Here is a 26,635-nt window from a genome sequence, read left to right on the forward strand (position 1 = left end):
TCAAGATTCATTACTCTGAAGTATTTTATTTTACATTATTTTCAGTCTTTTTACACAATGTACACGATAATGATTGGTTTTCGATTTGTTGTTTACTGTTATTCCATCTCCCTTTTACCTGTCTCTACATTGTACAATCACTAATATCCAAAGACTGCAGTCGAGCAAACATTTCGCTAGTAACCTTGATAAAACGTTTTTCTCTTATCTTTTCCTCCGATCGCTTCTCAACGGTAGCTCAACGCAATCACTTCTAATTGTAACCATCCCTCTATATTTCTTTCCTATGCTCTCTGAGTATTCATATCTAACCATCTGTCGCATCACTCACAAATCACATCCGCCTACGGTTCTCGCAATCACGCACACACACAAAGGACTAGTATTTTTCTTTTTCGTTTAATTTTATACCACGGCTGCTACTTTATACTGATTCATATGCCATTATTTTGCCAATACAGCACGATAACTAACAAAGTGAAAAGCCTAATTAAAAACTAGAACGCAATAATTTACAAATAGAATTAGAAACGGGTTGGGATGAGAAGAAGAAGCTACTGTTATTTTTTTCTCTCACATTTTTATCTAGAGATAAAATTAAATCTTTAAGTAGGGCTGAAGCGCGAAAAAAAACAGCTATTTACAGAAAAAATTTGCCACTGCGATCGTCGCCGGTATCCTATCAAACGTGCAGAATCTTCGGCAGAACTTCGCTTTCGATCAACAGCTCCCGGTCTTCGATTTGGTCCTGCTTCCGTCGAACCAGAATGACGACGGTTAGAATGATCAAAACAAAGGCTAGTATCCCCACAAAAACGCCAAGAATGAGAATTTCCTTGGAATTTTCCGGCAACCCGACGGAACTGCTATACAGGGGCCAAAGATGTGGGCGGTGGCGATTCTGTTGATCATCGCTATCGTCGCCATCGTCGGAAAAGGACGTCGCTTGAACTACGTCTATCTCTTCGATGACCGAGTTGATTGACAGTGGTCGCAGCGTTGTTGTGGTAGTGGTTGATGTGCTCGTGGTCGTTCCCTGAAGGCTGATGATCTGGGCCTCGCTGGTGTCGATCAACAGCGGAGGTGATCGAATGAGCTGATCGGTTTCCTGGGTACGTGAGAAGAGAGATAGAGAACTGGTTAGTTGGGGAGTGTGATGTGATTTCGGCTGTTGGGAACTTACCTTATTTCGGCACGTTACATGTACGTGGTACTTAGTGTTTGGCCACAATGAAAGCTCGACTTTGGCAGTTTCGGTTAGCAGATTACCGGTGAGGCCTCCCCCGGAGATCTCCCAGGAAACGAGACACTGGTGAAAGGTTTGCTCGCTGCTGGTAACGGGCTGAACCTCTGGAGTTACAGCTTGGCTTAGTGCTTGAATAATTTTGGATACGGACGACCCAGGGTTGGCACCGTCCCGTGCAATTCTCGATAAACGCTCAACATTCTCGCTTGCTGCTAGCGGCGATGGTACAACCGAGTGCGGTTGGCGTTCCAGCAGTTCCTCCGGTGTAGTCCACTCAATGTCTGCCGTCACGACAGACTCGTTCCGGACCATTCGGCTCAGGCTCAGTAGCAATCGCTGAGCTAGCTCGTTCTCCTTACGAATCTGGTGGTTACGGTTGCACACGTCCCAGCACTCTAGAAAAAAGGACTGGTTAGAGAACTTCTGATAAACGGTTGAAATAAGCGAATTAACAAAAGGCGGATGAGATACGAAAAAGGGACCGATTTTCTATGGAATGACCCGTCATAAATAGGGCACTGACAAGTTATGTTCAAAAGAATCTTGCCTTATCTGGCGGTGTTTATTTTTATCGGGCTCCGTCTGTTGTGTGCTTCTTATTCGAGCTCTATAGTCTCATTTATTTTTATGACATAGGGCCAAGGTAGAATGCTCGGTTCGAAATCCTCCCAAATAATCGTTTGTTTCAAACAGAGCGCAACCACCCTCCATTCCACCGCTCTTTTGTTTCCCAGATATGTTTCAGCAGCCAGAAAAAAAGGTAATCACAATCCGCTATTAAGTTCTCTAGTCTAGGCCCTCTGGCTTAGACGATCGAACTGGAGACGTTCCTCTAATAAATTATTAAACCCTCCGTTTTCGTGCTACCCATAGCGGCTGAAAGCGGCGCTGGCGGCAGCGTTCATCGTTCAAGATTTGTTTATTGGCTACCAAAATTAAAATCCAGTTTCGGTCCCGATGTAACAGCGAACCCCGAAAAGATATGTTTTGGCTCCTGCAGTGACTATAAATTACCACCGATCGTTCCATTCGACTATCTGTTTCCAGATAACCTATTTCTCATCCCGAAATCGGTCGGTCCGGCCGACGGCGGACCGGCAGGCAGGGCAACAACCAACAGGTGCACTTTACATTCCTCAACTCTATCGAGAGCTTTCCATTAGCTATCACGATGCGACACGATGGCCGGGGCGGTTATTTACGGCGCTCTAGTGACACTTGCGTGCGTAGGGGTTTTGGAAGTTTGCTGGCCACATTTTATTTTGAGATTGTGTGGACATGCAAACTCGAAATTATTAATAAACCATTCAAAACCCTTTTCACATTCAAACCAAAAAAAAACACAGAAAAAAATATTGTGAAATGTACTGATATCTATTGGTGAGTCTTCTCATTAATATTTCATAAAAAACCTAATGACGATTTCTTGTTATGACCAAAAACAGTTTAAGCCGTGTCTCAAAAAATACCCCTCCGACTATGTAAAAATACTTTACATTATCCAAAACTCGCTCAAAGTGACGTAAATACGCTTATAATTTGCGGTGAAAAATGGCCTCGGGACGCCACACGGGCAACTTTTCAGGAGTCAAACTGAATGGCTATTTCTTTATACACTCGTTAACTACCGTCGAGCAGCAGCCCGGCGGTGTTGCTGCCCGGAAGCTAAACTAACACATTTAATTGCTTCCCTTTTCAGCAGAATCCACGCTTAGGATGTACCAAAGGAAAATTGTAGAAACACACCAATTTCCGGTCTCGGTTTTATACTTCTCCAATCGACCGGGAAACGGTTATGTCTTGGGCGGTGGTCTTTTGCAAGTCGGAGCAATTGAACCTCCGGAGTCGGAGTGCCATGTTTACTTTAACCATCGAACTTATTCCAATCGCTTTCCCCCAGGCTCCAGGCCTAAGCAGGCGACGTTTAGTAAAACGGAAAATGGTCACTTATCACTTTCAATAATCGCCTTCCCAGAGCGTAGACAGCGCTTCCGAAGCCGGTCCCAGCGCGGTCGGGTGGGACTGCCAAACGAAGCGGCCACCGGAAACAATCGTGTGTCCGTCTGTTTCCTGCTCTCGTTCGACCTCGACGGAGGCGACATGGTAGTTTCAATTAAAAGGATCGCTCTCGCCATCAAACGATCGATGTGGTCCAGCCAGTGAAGGAAGCAGGCAGCTTAGTACCATAAAGGGATGATATATTTTTTTTGCTACTTGTTCATTCCAATCGAACGGTACTAATGTGTGTCAAACGGTATAATACAGTGCGGAGCGCCGATGGAGTTTGCCAGGAAGGCCCACAGGAAAATAGAAACTTTGGTGTTAAGACCAGATCGTACAGCAACAAAAATGACAAAACAATAAAATAAAAGGAAACTAAATTTACTGCTAACTAGGTGAGAAAAAAGAGATATGACTTACCATGGCGCATTCTCGCTGCTGGGTACAAAGAATATCCTTGATGGAACGCTAGAAGGGAGAAAAAGAAAAAGGAAACGTTAAATGCATGTTGAAGTTATAATATGTATTAGATTTTTTGAAGTTTATTTGAAAAACAAAACGCGAACAGAGAAGGATCACTATTGCACCCTCGGGGAACTCCGATAATGCACCGCGATTCGCGGGAACCAAGTTTGACTCATACATAGTTACACAGATTGTAACAATTTCAAAACATTTTCTGTTCACTGAGCACATTGATTCCTTCGAAAAAAGCTAAAACAAAACAGCTTACCTTTTTCATTGAACGATGATTGAAAAAAAATTTCTGTTTCGAATGTTTTAAAAGTTCATCAACTGCCAGAGCAGGGAGCGATTAGGTCGTGTTTAAGAGGCTTTTCTCAAAAAAGGTCGATCACATGTTAACCCTGAAACAGTTCTTACATAAGGTGGACTCAATATCTGTTCAAGGATTTCAAGGTGGCGTATGATTCAGTAAAACGAAACGAAATGTGGTAGGAAAAGTTTTAACATTTTTTTCCGACTAAACGGATTAAGTTGGTTTGAACGATGTTGGATGCATGCAAATCAAGCGTTACAACTACCGATGTGACCTCAGCCTCTTTTATGACGTGGGCTAGATTAAAATCAGGAGATGCACACTAACATCACAGAGAACAAATTAACTGGCTAGAAGAAAGTAATCGATTTTTATGTGTAAAATCTGCCGGGCACCCTCCAGAAATAGTTTGCCAAACGCATAAAAAAACATGCGTACCTTTACCAATATTACTTTGTGCTGGAGTTACACAGTAGCGATGGCAGCGACATCAAGTTTTAGTTTGCCACTTACGGCTCGAGGGGTGCTCAATCGTAGGATTACTCGTTGATTACATAAACAACCTTTTACACACTTCTCGTCAATTACCTGGTAGTCTGTTCTCTGTGCTAAAACCTCATCATTCATTATTACTAAGGAAGGTGCAGTGTGAAGGGCATATATGATAAGAAACGGTATTATCATCCCAAGATCTCGAATGGTTCTTGATGTTTCGGCTAATTGCGATTGCGATATCATCGGGGTTGACCGCAGAGCTGTGAAAAAAAGCTTGTCACCCTGCGAATTGAAAGCAGCGAGATTTCTACTCATCATCATCATCAAAAAAACGTGTGATAACTCGTAGTGAATGTTGAAAGCCAAATTGTGTTAGTGCTGAAGTGAAGGTGAATTAGAAACAATGAAAGAAAAGTTGGAGAATTCATATACCTTAACGGGAAACTAGCAGTCATTAACTTTTCGTCGGAAAGCCCAATTTCGGAAGCAGTTTTTGGGCCCAAAAGCGGGATTCTGTTTATAAAAATGTAAATACTGCATTCTTCTTGCCAATATGAACACAGCGAATATATTTTCATGAACAGAATTTTTGTTTCAAACAAAAAAAAAACTGCTTTTGAAATTGGCAGAATCGATGACGACTAATTTCACCTTAATACGCTAGTGACATATGAGAGTAAACGACGACGATTGCAACTGTGAATAGCGCTCTACAAAAGACTAATTCTCCCATTTCACGGATATGAAATATGGACGTTAAAGGAATCGGATCTACTGACTGGACATGTAACCAGAATGTCTTACAAAAGAGCTACCAAAACTGTGCACCCGGTGTATCTACCCTGTCGAGGCTGAGGCACGTTCAGCTGGTGTTCGAAACGGTTGGAAAATGGTTGCCCAAGACCGGCAATACTGTAGAACCATATACCGGTCGGCGTAGGATCGGGTGCGAGACAAGGAATCACAAAATTAAAGAATAGTAAATAAGTACGCCCTGAAACATCTAAAATATTCCGAAAAGTTTTGTGTACGATTATAAAGTGCAGCCACAGACTCACAGACAAGACATTCGTATTAATTCCATCGTCAATTCAAAATCCTCTCATTTTTTTAAAAGCATGTTTTGCAACATGGTCACACCATAGCACACAAGTGTTGCTTCGAGGTTTCCAGTTCCAACCCGTACAAATGTAAAAACCCTACAGTATAAAAGCCTACACATATTAGCCAAAAATCAACGAATTAAGTATTCAAAAGCCTAATAAACTCTGTTTAATTTTGATTTTTGTATTTCTTTTAAGCTTGAAATCTTCCGGAGAAATATTTAGAAGCGCTCTTTATTTCATGTTAGACTATTCGTACTATACGAATTTTACACATTTTGCATAAAACGAAAAACAAAACCTGTATACAATATTATCAAAACATAACAAAACAAAACATTTGACGCTATTTGCACCAATCTTCAATGTTCTCTGCTTCTGCGGAGTAGTTTGCATGTCTAGAGTTTTTTACTGTATTATTCTGTACGGTTTTTACATTTATATGGTTTTAAACTGAAAACTCGAAGTAACACTCGAGCGCCGCGGTGTAGCCATGTTGCGAAACATGCTTTTTTGAAAAATGAATGGTTTTTGAATGGAATTAACACGAATGTCTCGTTTGTTTGTCTGTGGCAGAACCATCGTACGTGTAGGACCAAGTTAACCGTTTTCCCTCTTAAGCTTAATGTGTGATATTTCTGCATTCAGTCTTTTGGCATGTGTCATGTCGGTTCGTCAGTGCTAAAAGATTACTGGTTTTCTGAACAGCAAAGCACAATTGATCCACAGCATTTATGATATAATGAAAATCACAAACGTTGAAAGGATTATTAAGAAGGTGGAAAGCAACGCGTTATATGTTTTTATCCAAAACAAATTCTAAAGAAATTAGGGAAATGCACGCGACGAAAATGGAGTAGATCAACAAGGTGAATCAACATTCGAATTGGATTGAAAACACCAGTACAGTAGCACGGAGTACAGACTGCCAAGTAATTGACGAAAAGTGTGTAAAAGGTTTTTATGTAATCAACGAGTAATCCTACGATGGAGCGCCCCTCGAGCTGTAAGTGGCAAACTAAAACTTGATGTCGCTGCAATCGCTACTGTGTAATTCCAGCACAAAGCAATATTGGTAAAGGTGCATGCATATTTTTTATGCGTTTGGCAAACTATTTGTGGAGGACGCCACCCGCAGATTTTACACACAAAAAATCGATTACTTTTTTCGAGCCTGTGACCATAGTATCAGTATTCCGGAATATTTACCAAGATCCAAAATAAGTATTCAGCACCCTACGTGAGATTCATTGCAGCTGTCAATATTGCGGTTATTTACATAAATTTTCATCATGTTGCGGCGGTAACCCGCATCGTCAATCACCGCAACGAGAACAAGGAAAGGTGGCCAAATATTTTTTGGTTTATATGTGCAATTGTTACTGATGCTTTAGCAACTAAAACTACATAAAAAAAATGTCTTTTAGCATCTTACATTCAAAAATATGTATTATATAAATTCATTGAATATCATAAGTATAAAAATATGTGTAAATATATAGTAACAAAATTTAAGAAGTACGGAATGGGGTTGCAAATATCTAAACAATAGAAATTAATCTATTTGTATGGCAGCTCTGGACAAAAGCACATCCTTCAATATTTGGCGAGGTCAGCGTTGGGCGATAATGTATCGATATAACTGGTACCGATATTCGTGGACGAAATCTCGATAGTTTTTTTTTTCGAAATAGTTAATTGCGGCATGCTTTGTAAATGTTAACACGTTATAAAACAAGTCAAACGGAGTGTTATAAAACAAATGTAAAATGCAGATCGTCACGTGATGCGAGCATTTTTGCTGATTATGCTCTCAGCTGAGTATACGTATCGATATGTGAAAAATATCGATATTCAATTAACGAAAATTCGTCAGCTTCGCTCAATACAGAATTATTTTGACAGCTTGCTATGAACTTTCCGAGAATGAAAAGATTTCTTGCAAAGCACAATATTGTCAATTGCAAGGAAAATTGTACCATCCAAAGTGCGATATCGCTCATAAAAGTGCTATTTTGCATTAAATCGTTTCAGTATCTTCGGCGCACTTTTTCGTTATCTTCCAAGCAATAAGTGCGCCGAAGATACCGAAACGATTTAATGCAAAATAGCACTTTTATGAGCGATATCGCACTTTGGATGGAACAATTTTCTTTGCAATTGACAATACTACCATACAAAATATGCCTGAAGCTGACAATAACCGCGCAAAGAACTGTAATATTGCCCGTTTCTTTGGTAATAGACCGCGCTGCTTACTTTTTTGACAGCTTGAAATCGTCGCAAAAAGAATCTGCTCAGCCGTACTATATGTAAGTTATTAGCACTGACGAACTGACATGAAACATAGAAGAAAATCTTTTAAAAACCATCGTCCTACATATTTTGCTTGCACACTAGCACCCTCTTTTATGAATGTTGGAGAGTAGCTTGCATTTGCAAGGTTTGACGCTGTACGGTTTTTACATTTGTATGGTTTTATAATCTATGCATTAAAAAAATGGACTTTTTTCGGATGGTGATAAAAATAACTAAGACAGCTAATTGAGTTTGATAAATTTCCCATATAAGGTAATTATAATTGAAATTATATAATTACCATGTAATTATATTAGCTTATTTGCAAAAAAAATCTACAGCTCTATCAGTCGAACTCTAACCATGATGGCGAAAACAGTGAAGCTTCTCCATTCAGAGGTGTGCGCGTTCAAAGAACGGTATCCCGCCGTGTCTAAAACGTCGCATCGTGGGGCACTCTGTGGACGCCGGATATGTCCGTTCCGGCATCTATAATATCTTGGCACTATTGGACAGCAATCAAAGCATCGAAAGAAAGCCCGGTTCCGGACGACCGGCGATCCTGAGCGACAAGAAGTTCCAAAGGATGCTGAAAAGAAAAACCGAGGGAAAGTGGCTACATCGCTGCGTGCGCTTGGCCAGGAGGTCGGTGCAACCGGCCAAACAGTGAAAAAGTATCTGACAAACGTGGACATACACGTCAGAAAGCAGCAGTCCCGTCCACTGATCTTGAAGCTGCAGACAATGGCGCAGCGGCAGCGGCTGAATAAGATGGTCAAGAGCGATCGTTGGAGGAGATAGAGCAGTTGAATAACGATGTGGTACCCAAGTCGGTAATCCCGCCCAACGTCCCCTAGCTGCATTCCATCGAGAATTTCTTGGCAAACCTGACGCAAATTGATCGATAAAACGAAGAAAGAACTCAAAAACATGCTTACACGCACGTTTTCGTCCGCAATGGTGAATGTTCCGGTTAACTGCCGGAAGGCCACTCGTAAGGGCGAAGAATTTTTTTGCAAGTAAGCCGGAAAAAATAACCATAACACGCAGATAAAGTTATTGTAACAGTAGGATACAAAATGCAGTAAAAACAAAAAAATTTATCGTCAGAAAAAATAACCAAACCACAGAGAACAGACATCCAAGCGAAAGGTCCCCTGGATAAAGGACTTGGATAAAGGGGAAGGGGATAAAACTTATGTCAAATTAGTTGGGAAACTATAGTGACGGTGTCGGTAAAAGCGCATGAAATTCTGCACTAAACTCACAACAGCTAGCTTCTGGCCCTAGCATAACGCATATAGTACATATATACTAGCGCCAGAGGAGCCAAAGGTTGTCAGTGTGCAAATCATATGAATCATTTAGTTGGGAAACTATAGTGGTGGTGACGCTAGCATATTAAGTGATTTTAATTTGAAATTTGATCCAAGAATTCCCGAAAAATTTGGTCCTGAATGGATGTCTGTTCTCTATGACCAAACCATCAAACTTTATGTTGTCCACCATAACTTTCATGGTTTTCAGAGATTCTACCATAAAAATGACGGCTACCTTAATAATAAAAAATCTAGTTTTTCGCGGACAAAAATTTTCATTTACAGTAAAATTTATCGTCCTTTTATGGTAACTTCTTTAGGCGAAAAAGCAAAATATAATTAAAAAAGGCAGTAAATTTATGATGAAACGTGGCCAATTCTATAACATAAAATAAGAAACAGAAATGTGAAAAAAAATTGGATTTAAGGTACTTTTACAGTAAATTTACCATAAGTTTCAATGTTCACAATAAAAACTGTTGTAGTTGTATTGTTTCCACAATACAAAGTGTGGAATACATTGTTATTGACTTCAGAGCAGCATACGATACAGTCGATCAAGATCAGCTATGGCATATAATGCATGAGCACGGTTTTCCACAACGCGCTGGCAAGAATATCATCTGCGTATATTTTAAATGAAACCTGAAATATGTGTTCCAGGTTGACCACTTATCTCTCAGCTAATTTCGCTAAAGCTCTATTCATACTGCAAGATCTGCTAGACTGGTAGCAGACAACTGAAATATTTACCAGTTTTCCGAAATATTTTAAGTGACAGCGAGTGTTACTGAATTTTTGAGACACGCTGTGGAGTAATCTGCTCTACATAGTTCAGTTTACGGTTCACAGAATAAATAATTCTTGCATATCTGCAAATGTTGCAAACTGCACTCAGAACGATTCGGTATTTGGTGGTAACTTCAAGAAAAAATTAGCCTGTCCCTTGGTGTTCCAGACGAACTGACGTGACTGACCAGAGCTACATTGGATCGAGTGATATGTATCGTGCGCATCTCGGAGACACTCTCGAGTCTCTTCGAAACGCAATGTTTTGGGTTGAGACAAGGCTCTTGAAGGGGTGATCCGATGAGCGAGCATCGAAACGAGAGGCACGACTTTCACCAAAGGTAGCCAACTCCTAGGCCTCGTAGGTGACTTTGCCATCATAGCCAAGAATTTTGCGACTGCGGAATCAATTTACGTTAGACTGAAAGTGGAGTTTAGGGCAATTGGGCTAAAAATAAATGCGTCGAAGACCAAATTCATGAAAGGAAGAGACTCATAAGAGACAAACGCGCATTTGCTACTGAAGATAACCGTTAACGGCGGCGAACTAGAAGTGGTAGACGATTTCGTGGATTTGGATATCGATGATGTCCGCGGCCGACAACACTAGTGAGAAGATTCAGCGGCGCATTCAAGTGGAAAATCAGAAGCATACAGCACCGCCAAAGCTGACGATGTACAAAACCCTTATTAGACCGGTAGTTTTTGTTGGACTTGACTTTGGATGACCGTGACGTTGCTCACGAAGACCAGACGCGCCTTTGCCGTGTTCAAGCGTAAGGTGCTGCGGACAATATTTAGCGGGGTGTAAACCGAAAACAGAAAGTGGTAGAGGCGTGGTAGAGCTATATCTGGCAAAAGTCGGTAGGCCGGGAATGTCGTAAGGATGCCGGATGACAGTGCGAACACGAACACGGTTTCCTTTAATAACCCCACCGCCACCTGTAACAGAGGGGCTCAATGTGCAAAATAGCTCGACCAGGTCGACAGTGATTTGCGACTTTTAGAACGCCTGGAAAATTGGCGACGAGTGGCCCAATATCGAGTTCAATGGAGACGACTGTTCGAAACAGCACGATCCACTTCGGCTTTATGCTGCTAACGACGACGACGATGCGTTGACTTAAAGAAGCAATAAAAAATAATGGTTAACACTTTAAAACGTTAAAAACACAAAACTTTAAAAAACAAATTGATTTTGCAAACAAGTGAACTTACGCCAGTTCAAGACAGTCCAAGCAGAATAAAAAAGCACATTTTCCACTCGCAATTCGATGTGGCAAATTAATCATGTTAATTTATAGTACCTACCAATAGCGTATGCCATTTTGGTATTCATTATCTCATTATTTCAGTACTTTTTCCCACTTGAAATCGCTCCAACTGTAAACATCCTTATCACAGGCAGCTATCTCCATAAGTAGTACAACAGTCGGGCGCTAGCGAAAAAAGCCGCGAAAAAAATAAAGTTGTTTTTTGGGCAATTAGTGTCGAAAAACGGCCCTGAAGCGAAAAAAATAAGGGGGCGTTCCAAGCACGACGACTAGGTACCTACTGCTTGCTGCTACTCAACAGTTTTCCGTCATCGTCGTCGTCAGCAGCCAGCAAGGATACGCACGACTATTTGCAGCGATAGGTTATCGGCGGGCGCTTGTTTGCCAAATCAACACGATGATTACTGTGCGCCCATTTCGTTCCGGCACTACCGATGTATATATGTAGCAATCATCAGCATTTCGACTTTATATTTCGCTTCGAATGAACTGAACCCAAGGGCGCTGCTCCTTCACTTCCTCCGACCCCGTGAGCGATCTCACGGATTCCGACCACGTCCGCACCCCATTTTTACCGTCGATTTTGATGAAATAGAATATCCGTATGATTGACAGTGAAACGCGCCCCCATTTGTACGCCATCGAACGGAATCGAACTTCTAGAGAGTGGAGAATCGTTTTAATAATCTGCTTATATTTATTCCGCACCAACAAGAAATGCTCGACTCCACTAAAACTAACACGACAGCAACCGGCAGAGCACTCAGCAATTCCGGGCACGTTTCCCATGTATTTCTGCTATTGCCCGGATACTGCGCACCAGGTTAATCCGTTCCGTTTACCTGCCGTCATGAAGCGTGTGCGGAAATGGAGAAATGCTCCACGTGCTCGCCTTACGTGAACGTGGTGTACGGCGGCGGTGCGGTGTTATATGCCGATTGATGGCTGATGGAACGCTTCAACCCGGCGCAAACACCACCAACAAACCCTCTATTCGGTTCGAAGGATTGAAGGATCGAAGGAACGGCAAATTCTTTCTGCATCGACTTGGGCGTAATTTTTTTTGGACTGCCAAGGACTGTGTTCGCGGAATATGAATTAGGCTGCTCGAAAGAGCCTGAATGGTGACGGGTTTCCTCTTTGCGAATCAATCAAATCCAGCATCGAAGTTGCGTTTTAATTCGTTTCGGATGCTGACAGCTTTCCGATTCGAGATTCGTCCTTTTCTCGTTCTCGTTGGTGTGTATGGCGAACGTGACGTGAATGTACGAGATGGTACGGTCACACCCTTCTGGAAAGTGTAATTTGCTGGTTCGATTTGGGCTGGTTGATTTTCAGAATTTTCGAAGTTGAAGTTTGCCAAATTAATCAATTGGCCTAAGATTGTCGCAGGGTCTGAAACTGTGCTGCCGTGAAGAGAAAAAGAAGAACGGAAACCTTTGAAAGTCGCCGCATTTTTCGCTTGTATGACAACAATAGCAGCTTAAGTTATAATCTGTTTTCAAGCATCACCGGTTGGCAATCCACTAGACAGTCACCCGGTTGCTGTCACAATCAGTTCATTCTCCCATCGCCATCGGAACCGGTTGCACTGACTGGACGGATTGCTTTGATGTTCGCAGCAGCGTTCACAAAGCGCACCCGGACAAACACTTTTGATCTGTGGAAAATTAATTTACCTTCGTTTCTCATGCCCTACAACAAAGAGCAGAGCAGCAGTCGAAAAGACACCAAAATCGTTTGGCAATGCTTATTATGTGCATACAAATGTGATTGCCAACGTAGTTCCAGCAGTCAGCAATATACTAATTTCACGGTAAATGACAACAGCAAACAGGGCTACTCGCTCGAGCAAGGGAATTCAAAGAAGATTCAATTAGTTTCACCTTTCGATGGCAGAATCACTCGCTTGAGAGTAGGTACATTTTGTCAAACTCGTCTGGCCGGCGTGAGTGACGATGGCAGCTGAGCCAAGTCAATGCACAGTCGGAATAAATCATATTTATTAAAGCCCGTTTAGACGGAGCATGACTCACACGGTTAAAAGCGTAACTCTGCGCTCTGCAGTATCCTCATTTTTGCAACATCATCAGTCTGGCTACTCCCCTATCTGGACTGCCGGCTTGCCGAAGGCATCTGGCTGGATCTGTACGGATCAGTGCCCTTTGGTTGGGGTAATTTATCTCAATGTTTTGCATCCTTATTAGTGCAATGATACATTTGATTGAACGAAATGGAGCTGACTGCGTGCTGGGAATCTGCTGTTCTGCGTCGGGTAGCTTTCCGTGACTAGTGTTTTAGGTGACAAAGCAGAAACAATCCGAAACCACTTTTTCCCGTTTTCTTCGAAAACAGTTTACGACAATGCTTCAAATCCGGACGCGTCACGTACGGATAACCATCTGGCAGCTAACATATTGAAAACATTGCTCCTCACTTGGTATACGTATGTACAGTGCGCCGGAGTGTGATGTGTGCATATGTCTGCACCCAGCCACCCAGCACGTGCTTCCGAGAACCGATCGATACTAACCGGATACGGTTCGAATCTGCCATCGGGTGTGGTACAGCAGTCCGCCACATAAAACCATTTGCATCTGCTGTGAGTGTGAATAATCGTGTGCGGTGATAGTCACCAATTTCTCATGTTTCACACGACTTTCGGAGCAAATTTCTTGGCACCTCTTCTACCATCCGAGCATCCAACCAATTCCAACACCAACGTCAATTTCAATTATTCACCTGTGTAACAAACCCTTTCCTTCAGATTTCCGAGTCGTACGAAACTTTCTCCTGTGAACCGGAGAGGATTACATCCACCGCTGCTGCCACGTCTGCTGCCTGTGACTGTGACAGTTGATCCCGGGCAGCAAACCCACAGAGCAGGAGGAGGTATGTACGCTTTCAATTACTCCAATTAATTAGTGGTAACAGCATACGAATTTGTTCGATTCGATCGGTACAAACGAGGTACGGATACCGCCAATCCCACAGCCCACTTGCCATTTCTCGCCAACAGAGCCTGATACTTTCAATTGTGGTTTCGCTCGGAACCGAAGCGAACCAGATCGGGTTTAGGTAAGAGCGACCGACTGACAAATGGTACGGTTGATTTTCCGCGTGAACTGGCGAATGTGACAAACACACACATGAGCATGAGGTCGCCTATTTCGGGTCCAATAGCTTCTTCCGAAAAGGGCTCACCACAATGAATTACAGACTTTGGTCGGTTTAGGCTCGAATGGGCAGGCCGATTGATCGATTAATACGGAGCCCCCGAAATCGTGAGACTCGATATCGTCCACTGACACGGATGTTAGCAATATGAAATTGTGTTCTTTTGGTCATCGATTGGGAAAATGTTTTCTACTGGTTCTCGCTACTTTCGGATGGCTAGCCTATTTTCAGTCGAAGCCATGTCTAAAAAGTTCACTGTTTTATGAATTACACTATTAGCGAACACTCCTCCATTAAGAAGACTGACAGCTTTGCCAATATTCGGTGGACACTGATGGTAGCTCGCTCTGCCGGCCAATATGATCCCAGCCTTCACCTATGTGAGTGAGTGCTAATATTCATGCTACCATACCAACGTAAATGAACGAACCAACGCAGAAGTTTGCAGAACGCACTAACACTGGTGAAAAATATACCAGCTTTACTAGAAGAAGTGCGTCCAATACCGAAGCTCGACATTCATATGGAAAGATAACAGAGATGCCAGTCTCCGAATTCGAACCTCGGCTAGGCGGTGCTGCTAGATAGAGTCAGTAGGATTGTTGCATTAGCCCCGTAACCGTCCTGTACTCTAATACCGGCTGTGAAGTCTGTCTAAAGAAGGGTCAAGTCTAATAAAGACGTTTAAACCCAAGGCTTTTTTGCCAGTCTTCTTGTTAAAAAGATTTTTACTACTGGGCAAGCCATAACAACCAATCAATTCAACTTCACACCTCTTGCAATTGGCAATTATTTCAGATCTTGTGACATATTAACGACTTGCAATATATTCCAAGATTTAGATTACGGAAACGCTGGACTGATTAGTGGCCAGAATATATAAGACACAACCACTAACGAACTGGCACGACACATAGAATAAAATCCTTTAAAAACCATCGTGATATGATTTTTAAGACCTTTACAGCCTCTCACAGTCGAAATTCGAACAAGCGAGGACTAACTTCACTGTAAGAATTTGTCGCATAACGTCGGATAGATGTTAGCAAAAGATTGGCTTGTGTCGAACGACGTCCGTCCGACACTTCTTACAAGGTTGTTTTTATTTTTTGTGTGTGGATATTATCACTACAACCAGCATTTTGATCTATTGTGATTTTATCCAGGTGTTGTTCCGCACTTCGTTGTTATTGCAGGTTGCAGGTTACAAGGTTTTTACAGTAGTATCGAACCTCAAAGCAAACTGGAAGCGTAGTTTATGATGTATAATAATGCAATAAAAACCCCAAAAATGTTTAAAAATTTTATAAAATCACCCAAATATATGGGAGATGACAACGTAACCGTCTCGTTGCACAAGCCTTGAGCTAATCGCGATGATGATCCAAAATTGATCGGCTTTCTGATTGGCTGAAATTGATATTGAACCGTTTGTTGGATAATATAACAGGGTAACTGTTTCAGTATTGCCAGAAACTCATGAATGAGCATGCGAAGTTCAACAGTTATTTCCGACTCGATTCCTATTGTGTTGTATGTTTATTATCGAATTTTCATTTTCAAAATGAAAGGCGAAACACGATTTTGGTCGCATAATCTGCGGAGTATTCTGAAGCTGATGTTCAGCAAACTGATATGATTCTGGAAATAATGTGATGCAGAATTTTCAGTAAGGATAGCGGCCATTATGAAAAGAAGAATAAGAAGCTAGGTGGCACATTCTATCCTAAATATTCAGTCTCATCTAAATCTGGTGATTTAACCAAGCTTAATAAATGTTAAAACCAATTGTTATAGCCAATTCGTGTCCAGCTTCTTGCAGTTTCGTGTTCATTAAATAGAGACATTTGCATGCTGCATGTTCGAGGCCCCGTGGCTTGAAGTGGAAACCCAAACCTCACGCACACGAATTGTCTGACATCTGGTGTACCCCCTACAGCTTAACATGCAGCTCACTGAAGGCTTTACCACCGACGAACTGACATAACGCATAGAAGAAAATCCTTTAAAACCCATCGTCAAACAAATTTTGCTTGCATACTACCGTGACCGCCCCTAATTCTGCGCAGCTCCTAATTCTGCGCATATTTCTTTATATGAGTATTTTTCAACATTGTGCATAACTATGATCAATGCGTTATTTTTTTATAAATGTCTGTTGAATATTACGCCATTATTCACTAACGGGCCATAATATTCGAGAGCGAAATAATTTAACGTGAAACTGAAAGTATTTTATATGGCAGAAAACATCGTCGTTAGCACCAAAGTTAGCTTTGTTGATTGTCCTTCTAGAAAATTAATAAATTTATGATCGAAATTCTTTGCAATGATCAAATTATCCAGCATAATTAGAAAGAATAATTAGTTTTAGTCATGTTTTAGACAAAAAGAGTGATTGCATGCATTGCTTTCCTTAGAAAAATGCGATGCAATAATGCGCAGATTTAGGCACAGATTTTTTATTCATGTTCGAAATTCTGCGCAGTAATGTATCCTACGAAGAAATCGCGAAAGAATACGCAACCTCGCCCAAATGGCTGAGGTATAGAGGCATGAAAATTCAAGTAGAATCTTTAACTTGCATTGATTGGCATCCTGTGCTGTGTCTCGGGGTCCGAACCTACGAGCGCCAATTCATAAACTATGTGTTCTATTTTTTTGTTAATGTCCAACCTCATGGGGCTGTCAGAGAGTGGGGAAGTGGTTTCTATATGAAAACATAATTTTTAGTATTAGTCTACAGTGTAATAAACCCGAATCAATTCGCCCTTCACGTTATCGAGAATAAAATATTAAAATGAGGCAATCAAAATGATAACAATATTCCTTTGCCACCCGGACAGCACAAGAAGGCCGGATCATGGATTTAATTATGGTAATGGCTAATGCCGGATTTTTTTGTGTGCTTTCAGCGTATAAAGACATAAAAAGCATGGCAATAGTAATTATTTTCACTTTTCGGGTGCCCAGAATTAGAAGCAAATATGCGCAGAATTAGGAACATGGGCAAGAAAGTGCGCAGAATTAGGCACCGTGGATAAGTTTACAAAACGAAAAAAATACTCAATTGTTGGTCGACTTATAATTCCCATATTTTTTGCCAGATGTTATAGACCGTAGGACTACACGTTGCTGCTATCCACGTTGTTAATTTAAATCTAGGATACTTAGAATAGCGGAAGAATCATAAAAATGTCTTAACTGCGCAGAATATGGTACGTTCACGGTAATACCCTCTGTTACGCATGATGCGAAGTAGCTTATATATAGGGTTTTATACCGTAGAGTTTTTACATTTGTACGGTTTTGAACTGAAAACTCGGAACAACACTCGAGAGTCACGATGCGGCCATGTTGCAAAACATACTTTTTTGAAGAATGGTTTTTGAATGGGCGATAGTATTAATACTAGTGTCTCGTCTATTTGCCTGTGGCTTTACGCTTTTTACGTGATAATTAGAAACTGTAGAATGGAAAACGAATTGAATCTCGATTGAGAGGTGCAGAGTCACTATAGAGTCACTAGGATCGTTGCACTAGCCCCGTAATTGTCCTGTACTCTAATAGCTGGATGCGAAGTCTGTCGATAAAGAAGGGTCAAGTTCTCAACATGACACCATCGGTATATGGCTTTGCTTTTTTTAGAATGGAAAAAATAGCAAAAAGGCGATCAAAACATAAGTGAAATACTTAGAAAAGACAACGAAGAGAAGGTGAAAGAACTACATACAAAAATGCGATGAAATGAGGACTAAAAGGTAATGAAGAGTTGGCGAAAATAGGATAAAAAGTTGACGAAAGATGTTGTCGTATACGAGGGAAATATCATGGAAAAACGATGAAAAGGCGACGAAAAGACTCCAAAAAGACGACAAAAGTAACAAATAAACCGCCGAAAAAGGCAATCCTGACGAAACATGACAAAAAACGATAAAAATATGTTTAGAAAAACCCAGGTAACCAATAAGCATTAGTATAAGCAGTAAATCAATCGTTTATTAGCATCCCTGGCGTTTTATACTGCAGGTTGCTGTTTATCAGCTTTTTGATTGCAAAACTGTTGTAAATTGGCATCCACAATTCTATTTAAATTCTTCTTGTCAGTAACTAGCTGCAAATAAGCATTGTCAGCAGTATAAGAGGGCTAGCAGTAATATTTTGCCAAAATGGCATTTGAGTAGCATTTAAAGCAACTTAAATGCTTATTGACTTGCATTTAAATTGCATTGGAAATGCTTATTGGTTACCTGGGAAGTGTCAATATTTGACAGAAAGATCAAAATTCTGCGCAGCAAGTGACGTGACATGGTAAATTTCAATTCGTAAGACTTTCAAGACAAGCCTTTTGCAGTATGTAGCGTAGGGTTACGAAGTTACGCACCCATAGGTACTCTTTAAATATTTTAAATGATGGCACACAGTTTGCTCTGCGTCAAATCTTGGTTCGTGGTTCAAGATGGTCTAACTCGTAATTTTCCAATTATTATTATGATTTGGATAAATTCAGTGCAAGTTCTGTTTTGATATATTGTCCGTCAAGTTTAAATCAAGCTGTAGCCACCACGCATTTTAGTGACTAGTCTTGATATTTCGGTATAGATTTGCGAAACTTTCAGCGCTTTACATAAAAAATATTCAGTAAATGAAACAGAGCTACATGTTAGTTAACGAACAAAATTCGCGTTACTAGTTGAAAAAATTGCCACAAAAAAATGTACCCAACTAAATGCTGTGATACAATAGCCTAAAAGAAATGTTTGAATAATTAGAGCACATAAACGAACTAACTTCTCCTTCTGTCATTTAACAAAGCAAAAAAAAAAGATTTATCGTAAACCCATCGAAGGTGAAAGTTCTAAACTATTCTGTTTACATTCCAAACTCGCTGTTTACATCCCAGTAGTGACAGAAAAACAGCTTTCAGTTGATGTTTTTTAAATCATTGCTCATAAAGATCAAAGCATGCGTTGGATTTGAAGATTTCAATCAAAGATTGTTTTTATTACTAACCCTTACCCCACGTTGTAAGAATTTTACCAATGTGATGCTATTTTATCAGTTCAACGACTGTCATTGCCTCAACACCATACTTTCTCTATTCACTACTGTTCCAATGAAATGCGCCTACATAGAGAATTATGTTACAATCGAACACTACTGCTGTCGCGCACTTCCCCAACACAGATATCAAATTGGCACCGAACGTAAGATATCTTCGACCTGTTGTGACGAGGAGAGTTGTTCATTTTTTCTGACGTAATTCCCAAGCAGAGACATCAAATTGGTCTAGGTTTAATCGTCATAAAGAATATTCGACCTGTTGAGACGCGCTGTCTTACCACAGACATCAAATTGGTCTGCGTTTAAAAGTCATACAAAAAAATCAGAGGGGTTGTGTACAAGACACGACCGCATATGCAGGTGACGCAGGACTACGTAAGTCTCTTTGCAGTGATAGTAGCATGTATCCATGCTTGTAATCATTCGATTCTTCATGTATACATGCTATATGCAACATACATACATGCTACATGCGTTGTATATAACATTTATCAAAGTACTAACATTGCATTCGTTTAATTCTCAAAAGATTCCAGAGTTATTTCTATGTGCATTTGGAAACAATTTAACGCAATCAAAAACACAAACTATTGCTTTCCTGCTACCTTACAGAAGTTAAAAATTGTTTCTATTACCAATGGATCCCCCACGTTGGGAGGATTTTGCCAATTCAATCCCATTTTATCAACGGCACATCTTTTCACTACACTTCCAATAAAACGGCAGACATGCGTATCCATACAGAATCATATTGTAACCGAATACCGAACTGTAGCGCACTTTTCCAACACAGATATCAAATTCGCCTAGGTTTAACCGTCTCGCCGTAACGAATCTGCAATCTGTTGGGTCAATGGACCTTAGTCATTTTCTCTGGCACACTTCCCTAACTCAGACATCAAATTGGACTAGGTTTAATTGCGTTCGTGAGAAATTTATTGGCACGAGAGGGCTTTGTCACTCTTTCTGGCGTACTTCCCAGGCAAGAACATCGAAATGGTCTAGGTTAAGGAGACACCGAAAGTGGCTAACGTTATTGTGTTAGAGCGACTCACACTGTACTGTACATCTCATGTGTTCGTTAAAAACCTAAACGTTTATTTGAATGTTGCATTAGTATTGGTAATATATGTCAAATGGCAGAGCTTGCAAACATAAACACAGTTTATCCGCAGCCAACCGCACCGACCACGAACATCCCGATATATGGTGTATTTTCTTTTTTAAGACATTCCGATTCATCTAAGATTTGCAGCAGCAATCCTATTGATCCTATGCATTCAATAGGATGGCTAATTAATCCGTTTGCATCGAAGGCGAGTTTTTGATTGCTGATCAGCTGTTGTTTGTTTACATTCTCTAAGCTTATCGATGCTGCAAAAGCAGAAAGCTCTTTAAAAGCTCATTGATGTGGCGAAACTTTGAGACCGTGGTGCTGTTTTTTTTTCGGAAAGTGCTAGTGCAACGAAATATGTGCGCAACCAAATATCTATTAACCAATTCCAGATTATACGTTTTTTGAACACCAGTAATTACGTTTTGCTGAGCGTTTGTTGATTTATACCGGGTCGATAAATGGAATGCAAAATTTAGGAAATTCTAACTGCACTAGGAGCACTGTTTACGTGCTCTGCCAATACATATGCATTTTTAAGGCACAAAACAATACATGCATCGAACGGTAGCCATTTATCCAGCCATCTTTGAGCCATTTTCGGTTTCCCCTTAAATCGCGGAGTTAAGAAATCTTGTTGAGACGAGGAAATTTTGTCACTTGTTTTGGGTTACTTCCCAAGCACAGATATCAAATTGGTATAGGTTTAGGTTTAGGTTATAGGATAGGTAAAGGATTTTCTAACCAATCATGAAGCGAGGATTTTCAGTTTGACAATGCTTCATTATTTTCAATTTTTCAATAGTACGTACTTTGAAATCAATAGGTTTTATTATTATTGGTGTGAATGTGTAGAAAATTTTCCGATCGATTGGCATAAAAATATTTAAAATCAACCTAGGAACCCCTAAGCTATTAGCGCTCAAAATCTTTCATTTTTCGTGACGCTCGCATTGTTCGATTTTATGGAGTGACACCCTATCCCAAACCTTGCCGTAAGACGAAGTCCTACGTCAAAAAATGTTCGACATTTCGGGACGAAGAAGTTTTGTCATTTTTTCTGGGGCACTTCTCAAACAGAGACATAAAATTGAGCTAGGTTTAATCATCGTAAAGAATCTTGAAGGGAAAAGGCAATTTCACACAACAAATCAACGCATCAAAAACCAAACATATGGTAGCGAAAGGCTTCAAAGAAAGCAACGTTTGCCTCTTACGGACAGTGGCTATTGACCGCGATGAACTGGAAGTGGTTGATGAGTTCGTTTATTCAGAATCTCTTGTCGCCGGCGACAATAATACGAGTGAGGAGATTCAACGACGCATCCGAACTGGAAGTCGAGCCTACTTTTCCCTCTGCAAGACGCTTCGATCAAAGAGCTTATGCCGCACAAATCTGACGATGCGCAAAATGCTAACTAGACCGGACTACGGACTTGAGACAGTAATATTGCTCACGGAAGACATACGTGCACTTGCCGTATTTGAATGAAAGGTGTTGCGGATTATTTTTGGCGGAGCCAAACGAATAGCGGAAAGTGGCGTAGGCGTATGAACCAAGAGGTGCAGGACCTCCTCGGAGAGATTCTCACCATAAACCTGGCGAAAGTTGGGAGACCGGCCACGTCGCAAGGATGCCAGACGACTGTGCATTGAAATCCCTTCTCTTCCAGAATCCCACTGGCACCAAGAATAGAGGGACCCGACGCGCTAGATGGCTCGACCAGGTTGAAGCCGACTTGCGTGTGTCGAGACGCGCAACGAATTAGCGACGAGTAGCCCAGAACCGAGTACAGTGGAGAGGAATTCTTCATACGACAAGAGCCACCCCGGCTCTCGGCTAGTAAAGTAAGAAGATATTGAACCACTTATTAACAAGGTTACGTACAGGCCGTACTAAAGAGAATGAGACTGCCTTTAATGATAATGTTTCCAGTGTATGACAAACTCAAGAGTTGGATCCTTCCATAATGAAAATCTGGTGTATTTTGCAGTTGAACAGTTCACATCAACAAAAATTGTCTTTAGTACAAAACCACAGCACAGTCTATGCCTAAAGGCTGTTAAACATCGTTTGCGCTGTGAGTTTACGTATTGGATCTTATAATTAATGGAAGTCAACCCCAATCTTCATGGGAAAATCATCTTCTTAGATGAGGTGCATTACTGGTTGAATGGGTATGTAGATAGTACAGAGACTATAGAGACTCCCATTGTGAATAAAGATAACTCCCTGTTTTGACTCAAATATGGAGTGCGTTAGGAAAACAGACAGGATAGTAGACAATTCGATGCATTGACAATTTCTCCTTTCAAGTTTGTGCAATGTGACATCATTGAATTATTTTTTGTGAAGGTATGTCAAATTTAAAGTGTACGCCGAAAAACCAACTTTAATTCAAGACTTTGAACATAATAATCGTTAAACTGTAGTGCCCATAGGAGCCGGAAAGCTGCACAAAGACTTCCGTTTGAACGTACCAGTGCAAAATAAGTCGTGGTGGTCATTTGAGCGATATCTTATTTGAATCCTAAAAGGCATAAAATTTTCTGCCATATAAAATAAGCACGAAAATCAATCAAATTTTCTGTTTACAATTTCAAAATGTACCATCCTTATTGGTAAACCTTTTTTCCCAACTTCTGTTGAATTTTGTGTAATTTAATTATTCATAATTATACCAAAATTATGATTGGCATCCCTGACTCTTACAGCAGCTTGTCGTTGTATTTGTTTCTCTAGTGGAATAGTTAGAAAACCATTGTTATCATGCAGAATAATATTTCATTTAGTCTGTTGTTAGTGGATAATTTTACCGCGTAGCTCTGGAACATGAAAAACTGAAATCAGGTGTTGCCGCCAACGATTAAACAGCTTGGATACAAATATATTTGCACGTCACCAGCTGAGTATATATTTTCATGTTTCTTCTCAAGGGGCACTTGAATACGTGCACAGACAATCACTAGTAACTTCACGCAATCAACACTAATTGAAAATCCAACAGAAATGTTAGTAGTCAATTGTTAGTAATCGTAACCATCAATGAACGATGTACATATTCTAGAATCGATAAGTAAAACAAATCTTCTAGAAAAGCATTGTAATCTAAAATGCTAGAAACTAATGTTACTAGCAGCACAAAAAAACTTCTCAAAACAATCCAAACAAGTGTCATACAACGTATCAGGTATCAGCATCTGTGGCTCGGACAGCACTTTCCTCACAAACATGTGGAAGATTTGTGCCTATAGCGCCATTTGTCATACAGCGTAACGAAACGTGATTTTAAACAGTAGTAAAGTACCATTCAATGCAATAAAAGCGCATTTTCCATCAACAATTGGATTTAGTCAAAATTTTGTTCACCGCACTTATGGGTCTCATTACATGAGGATTTCTGTGTCAAATATAATCCTTTTACTTGATTTTTTACAATAATGCCAACTCCGTTACTTATTAATTGATGATGAATTAAAGATTTTCAATATGGAAGAATGTCGTCCAGAGATTATCACAATCAGTTAGTTAATTCCATCAAGACCTTCACTAATGTCAATATTATTTTGCAACACATGCAACACAAGTCAAAAATTTGCCGTATTTGACGACCACTACACAACAAAATGCAATGATAAACTCAAAACTTTTGCTTTTCGGCATATTTTAGCATTATGGGACACAATCAGCAACCATTTTTGCTGTGTGAATTAGCTCCAGTTTCACCAAATTTTTGTAAAATAGCTGAAAAAGTATGGCCCAATTTTTCAGTTGTATCCAGGGAGTCGCTGAAAGAGGAATCGATTCGAATATTGTGGATGATAATGTCCCGTCTGTTATTTTTCTCTTTGTTTCATCATATCGGTATCTGGAAAAGCAAAGTCGGATTGCATGCCCTGATGCCAAAGAAAAAATGCCATTCTAACGCACCGAGTTTGCGAAGCCTTTGTGCAAGCACGATAAGAATTGGCACACAAGACAATCAGCTTCAAGGATTACCTCAACACCCTAGGTAAAACAGAAAACAAACTGTCTTCAGCATTCACAAAAAAACAGAGACAATCTTTTTATCATTTGATCTACAGCCCATTCCACTTCCAAGTCACTCTTGTATCCTTGGAACACAAAGCTGATTTCAATTTTTTTTTCAGTAAACAATTGTTCCTCCCTGCCGGACCTAAACAACACCACCGACAGCAGCGAGCAAAAACGGCGGCAGCACTTTTTACGGTCTTCAAAAAATATGTTTATCTGTTGCGCCTCTTGTCTACGCGCGCTTCCATCGTCATCATCGACTCCCAACAACAGCAACAATGGCTCCGAAAATCGGGTTTCACGGATTACCATCACAGACACCGAGATCGGTAAGACAAAAAAATAGCAAAATCATGTTTTCCATCTCATCCTTCTGTTCTTTCACCAAGCGCATCTCCCGGCTTCACACCCCTGCGCCCCCCGCACTACTTACTAGTAGCACTTCAATTTCCAATTTCTTCCATCAGGTTCAAGTTCTTCTGGGCAGATCTCCAGCAGAAACGAGAACCGAAAACCATCACAACACGCACTTTGGAATAAATCATCTGTCAAGCAGATTGCGTTTCACTTCACCGTGTTTCCACTACCGCTCGCGCAACCAGCCCTCCGAACCCTTGGCTCTAGCTAAACCGTGAAGATGCATTCTTTGCCGGATCAGGTTCTATCTACCTGACGGCCCATGTTTCATATTTCCCATTTTTCATCGCCCAAATCGTTTCATCTGCCCTCATTTTTTCTTGCTTACTCTTCCACGCCATGCCCCTGCCAACCGTATAGTTCAGTTACTATTCTTTTGGAACAATTCCATTTGGAACATGTCCAAGTTCTGCTATATTGGATACTATACCCTCACTGGACGAGAAAGGTCAAATCTCCAAGTGGTACTTCGAATCCAATGGCACGGCTGGTCTTAACTGCCAGCTTTACCGGATATCTTAGGTTTTTGTCATAGTGCACGTGCTCACCAGGGAACCAGAAATCCACAGAAAAAAAAACAACCACCAGCCTTCTGATAGATGAGGCCAGGGTTCTCCACCGTTGAACCATTTCGAACAAATATTGTTTAATGAGATTATAATTACCTTTTCAAGGCAACCTTCGCGGCAGAGTTTCGTCGTCGCACGAGCTTTCCCATTATTAGTGCTAGCCGTAGCGTTGGCCGTCACCGGTGCCGATCTTAGCATTTTCCTGACAGCATCGGAAGCTGATTCCGCCACCGCTGACTGGGACCCGCCTCGGAAAATTGCGTGGAACCGATGGGGCGGACTGGAATCATCTGAGACTGACGATACTTTACTAGCACTTGATATTTCGGCCGTATTTAGACTGCTCTCCGACGTATTTAGTTGCCGCAACCGATGGACTTCACTAGCCGCAGAAGTACTCAGCAGCAGTACTAGCAAAAGGCAGGACACAGTTTCGAGTGCCCACGGGCAGTAACTGCTCTTGGAGGACATGATGACTATTGTTGGTTTTCGTTTGAGACTTTTTGTTAGGAACTTTTTGCCAATATCACTGACGCCTTTTTTTTTATAGATATATCTTACATACACTTATTTCATGCTATCTGATACAAGCTAAAACCTTTTCAATTCAATATTTTTGGTTTGGAACAGCTTCACTTTATCATATTTTCTCGACACTCTCCTGCGTTTCGCTTGGGCACGACTTCTTCTCATCACACACCGAACACACGCACCCGGTTGTCGCCGTTTGTCGACGTCTTCGCCGTCACGCTTGGAACAGTACTCCTCCTCCTTATTATAATTCAACTTCAACTCATAATTTCTTTCACTTCTTATGTTCCAACATACACGTTACACGACGCGAAGGCTCGAGAATAGTATGTGTGTATGTATACTTCCAGCTATGCTGTGCCGTCGCACTTTCAAAAAATTCAGCACGTTTTAAATTTGCAGTACCGTCCCCGAAGACCGTTCG

At 40.9% G+C, this 26,635-nt stretch overlaps 1 protein-coding gene across 1 annotated transcript; it reads right to left on the minus strand.

The window, feature by feature from the left end:
• LOC128740670 (uncharacterized) lies at positions 1–26,635 on the minus strand. Its single transcript, XM_053836235.1, has 4 exons — positions 25,777–26,635; positions 3,668–3,715; positions 1,184–1,639; positions 1–1,108 (listed from the first exon to the last, which is right to left on the minus strand). Exons 1-4 carry the CDS (start codon positions 26,149–26,151, stop codon positions 683–685), a joined length of 1,305 nt encoding a protein of 434 aa, XP_053692210.1. The 5' UTR covers positions 26,152–26,635; the 3' UTR covers positions 1–682.

This window comes from Sabethes cyaneus, chromosome 1 (assembly GCF_943734655.1).
Source record: "Sabethes cyaneus chromosome 1, idSabCyanKW18_F2, whole genome shotgun sequence".
NCBI lineage: Eukaryota > Metazoa > Arthropoda > Insecta > Diptera > Culicidae > Sabethes > Sabethes cyaneus.

Excerpts from the sequence above, each read along its gene's own strand:
- LOC128740670 (XM_053836235.1), bottom strand. The coding sequence starts at position 26,151 with ATGTCCTCCAAGAGCAGTTACTGCCCGTGGGCACTCGAAACTGTGTCC. Across the intron at positions 3,716-25,776 it reads GCGAAGGTTGCCTTGAAAAG|CGTTCCATCAAGGATATTCT; the intron begins GTAATTATAATC and ends TCTCCCTTCTAG. Across the intron at positions 1,640-3,667 it reads AGCAGCGAGAATGCGCCATG|TGCTGGGACGTGTGCAACCG; the intron begins GTAAGTCATATC and ends TTTTTTCTAGAG.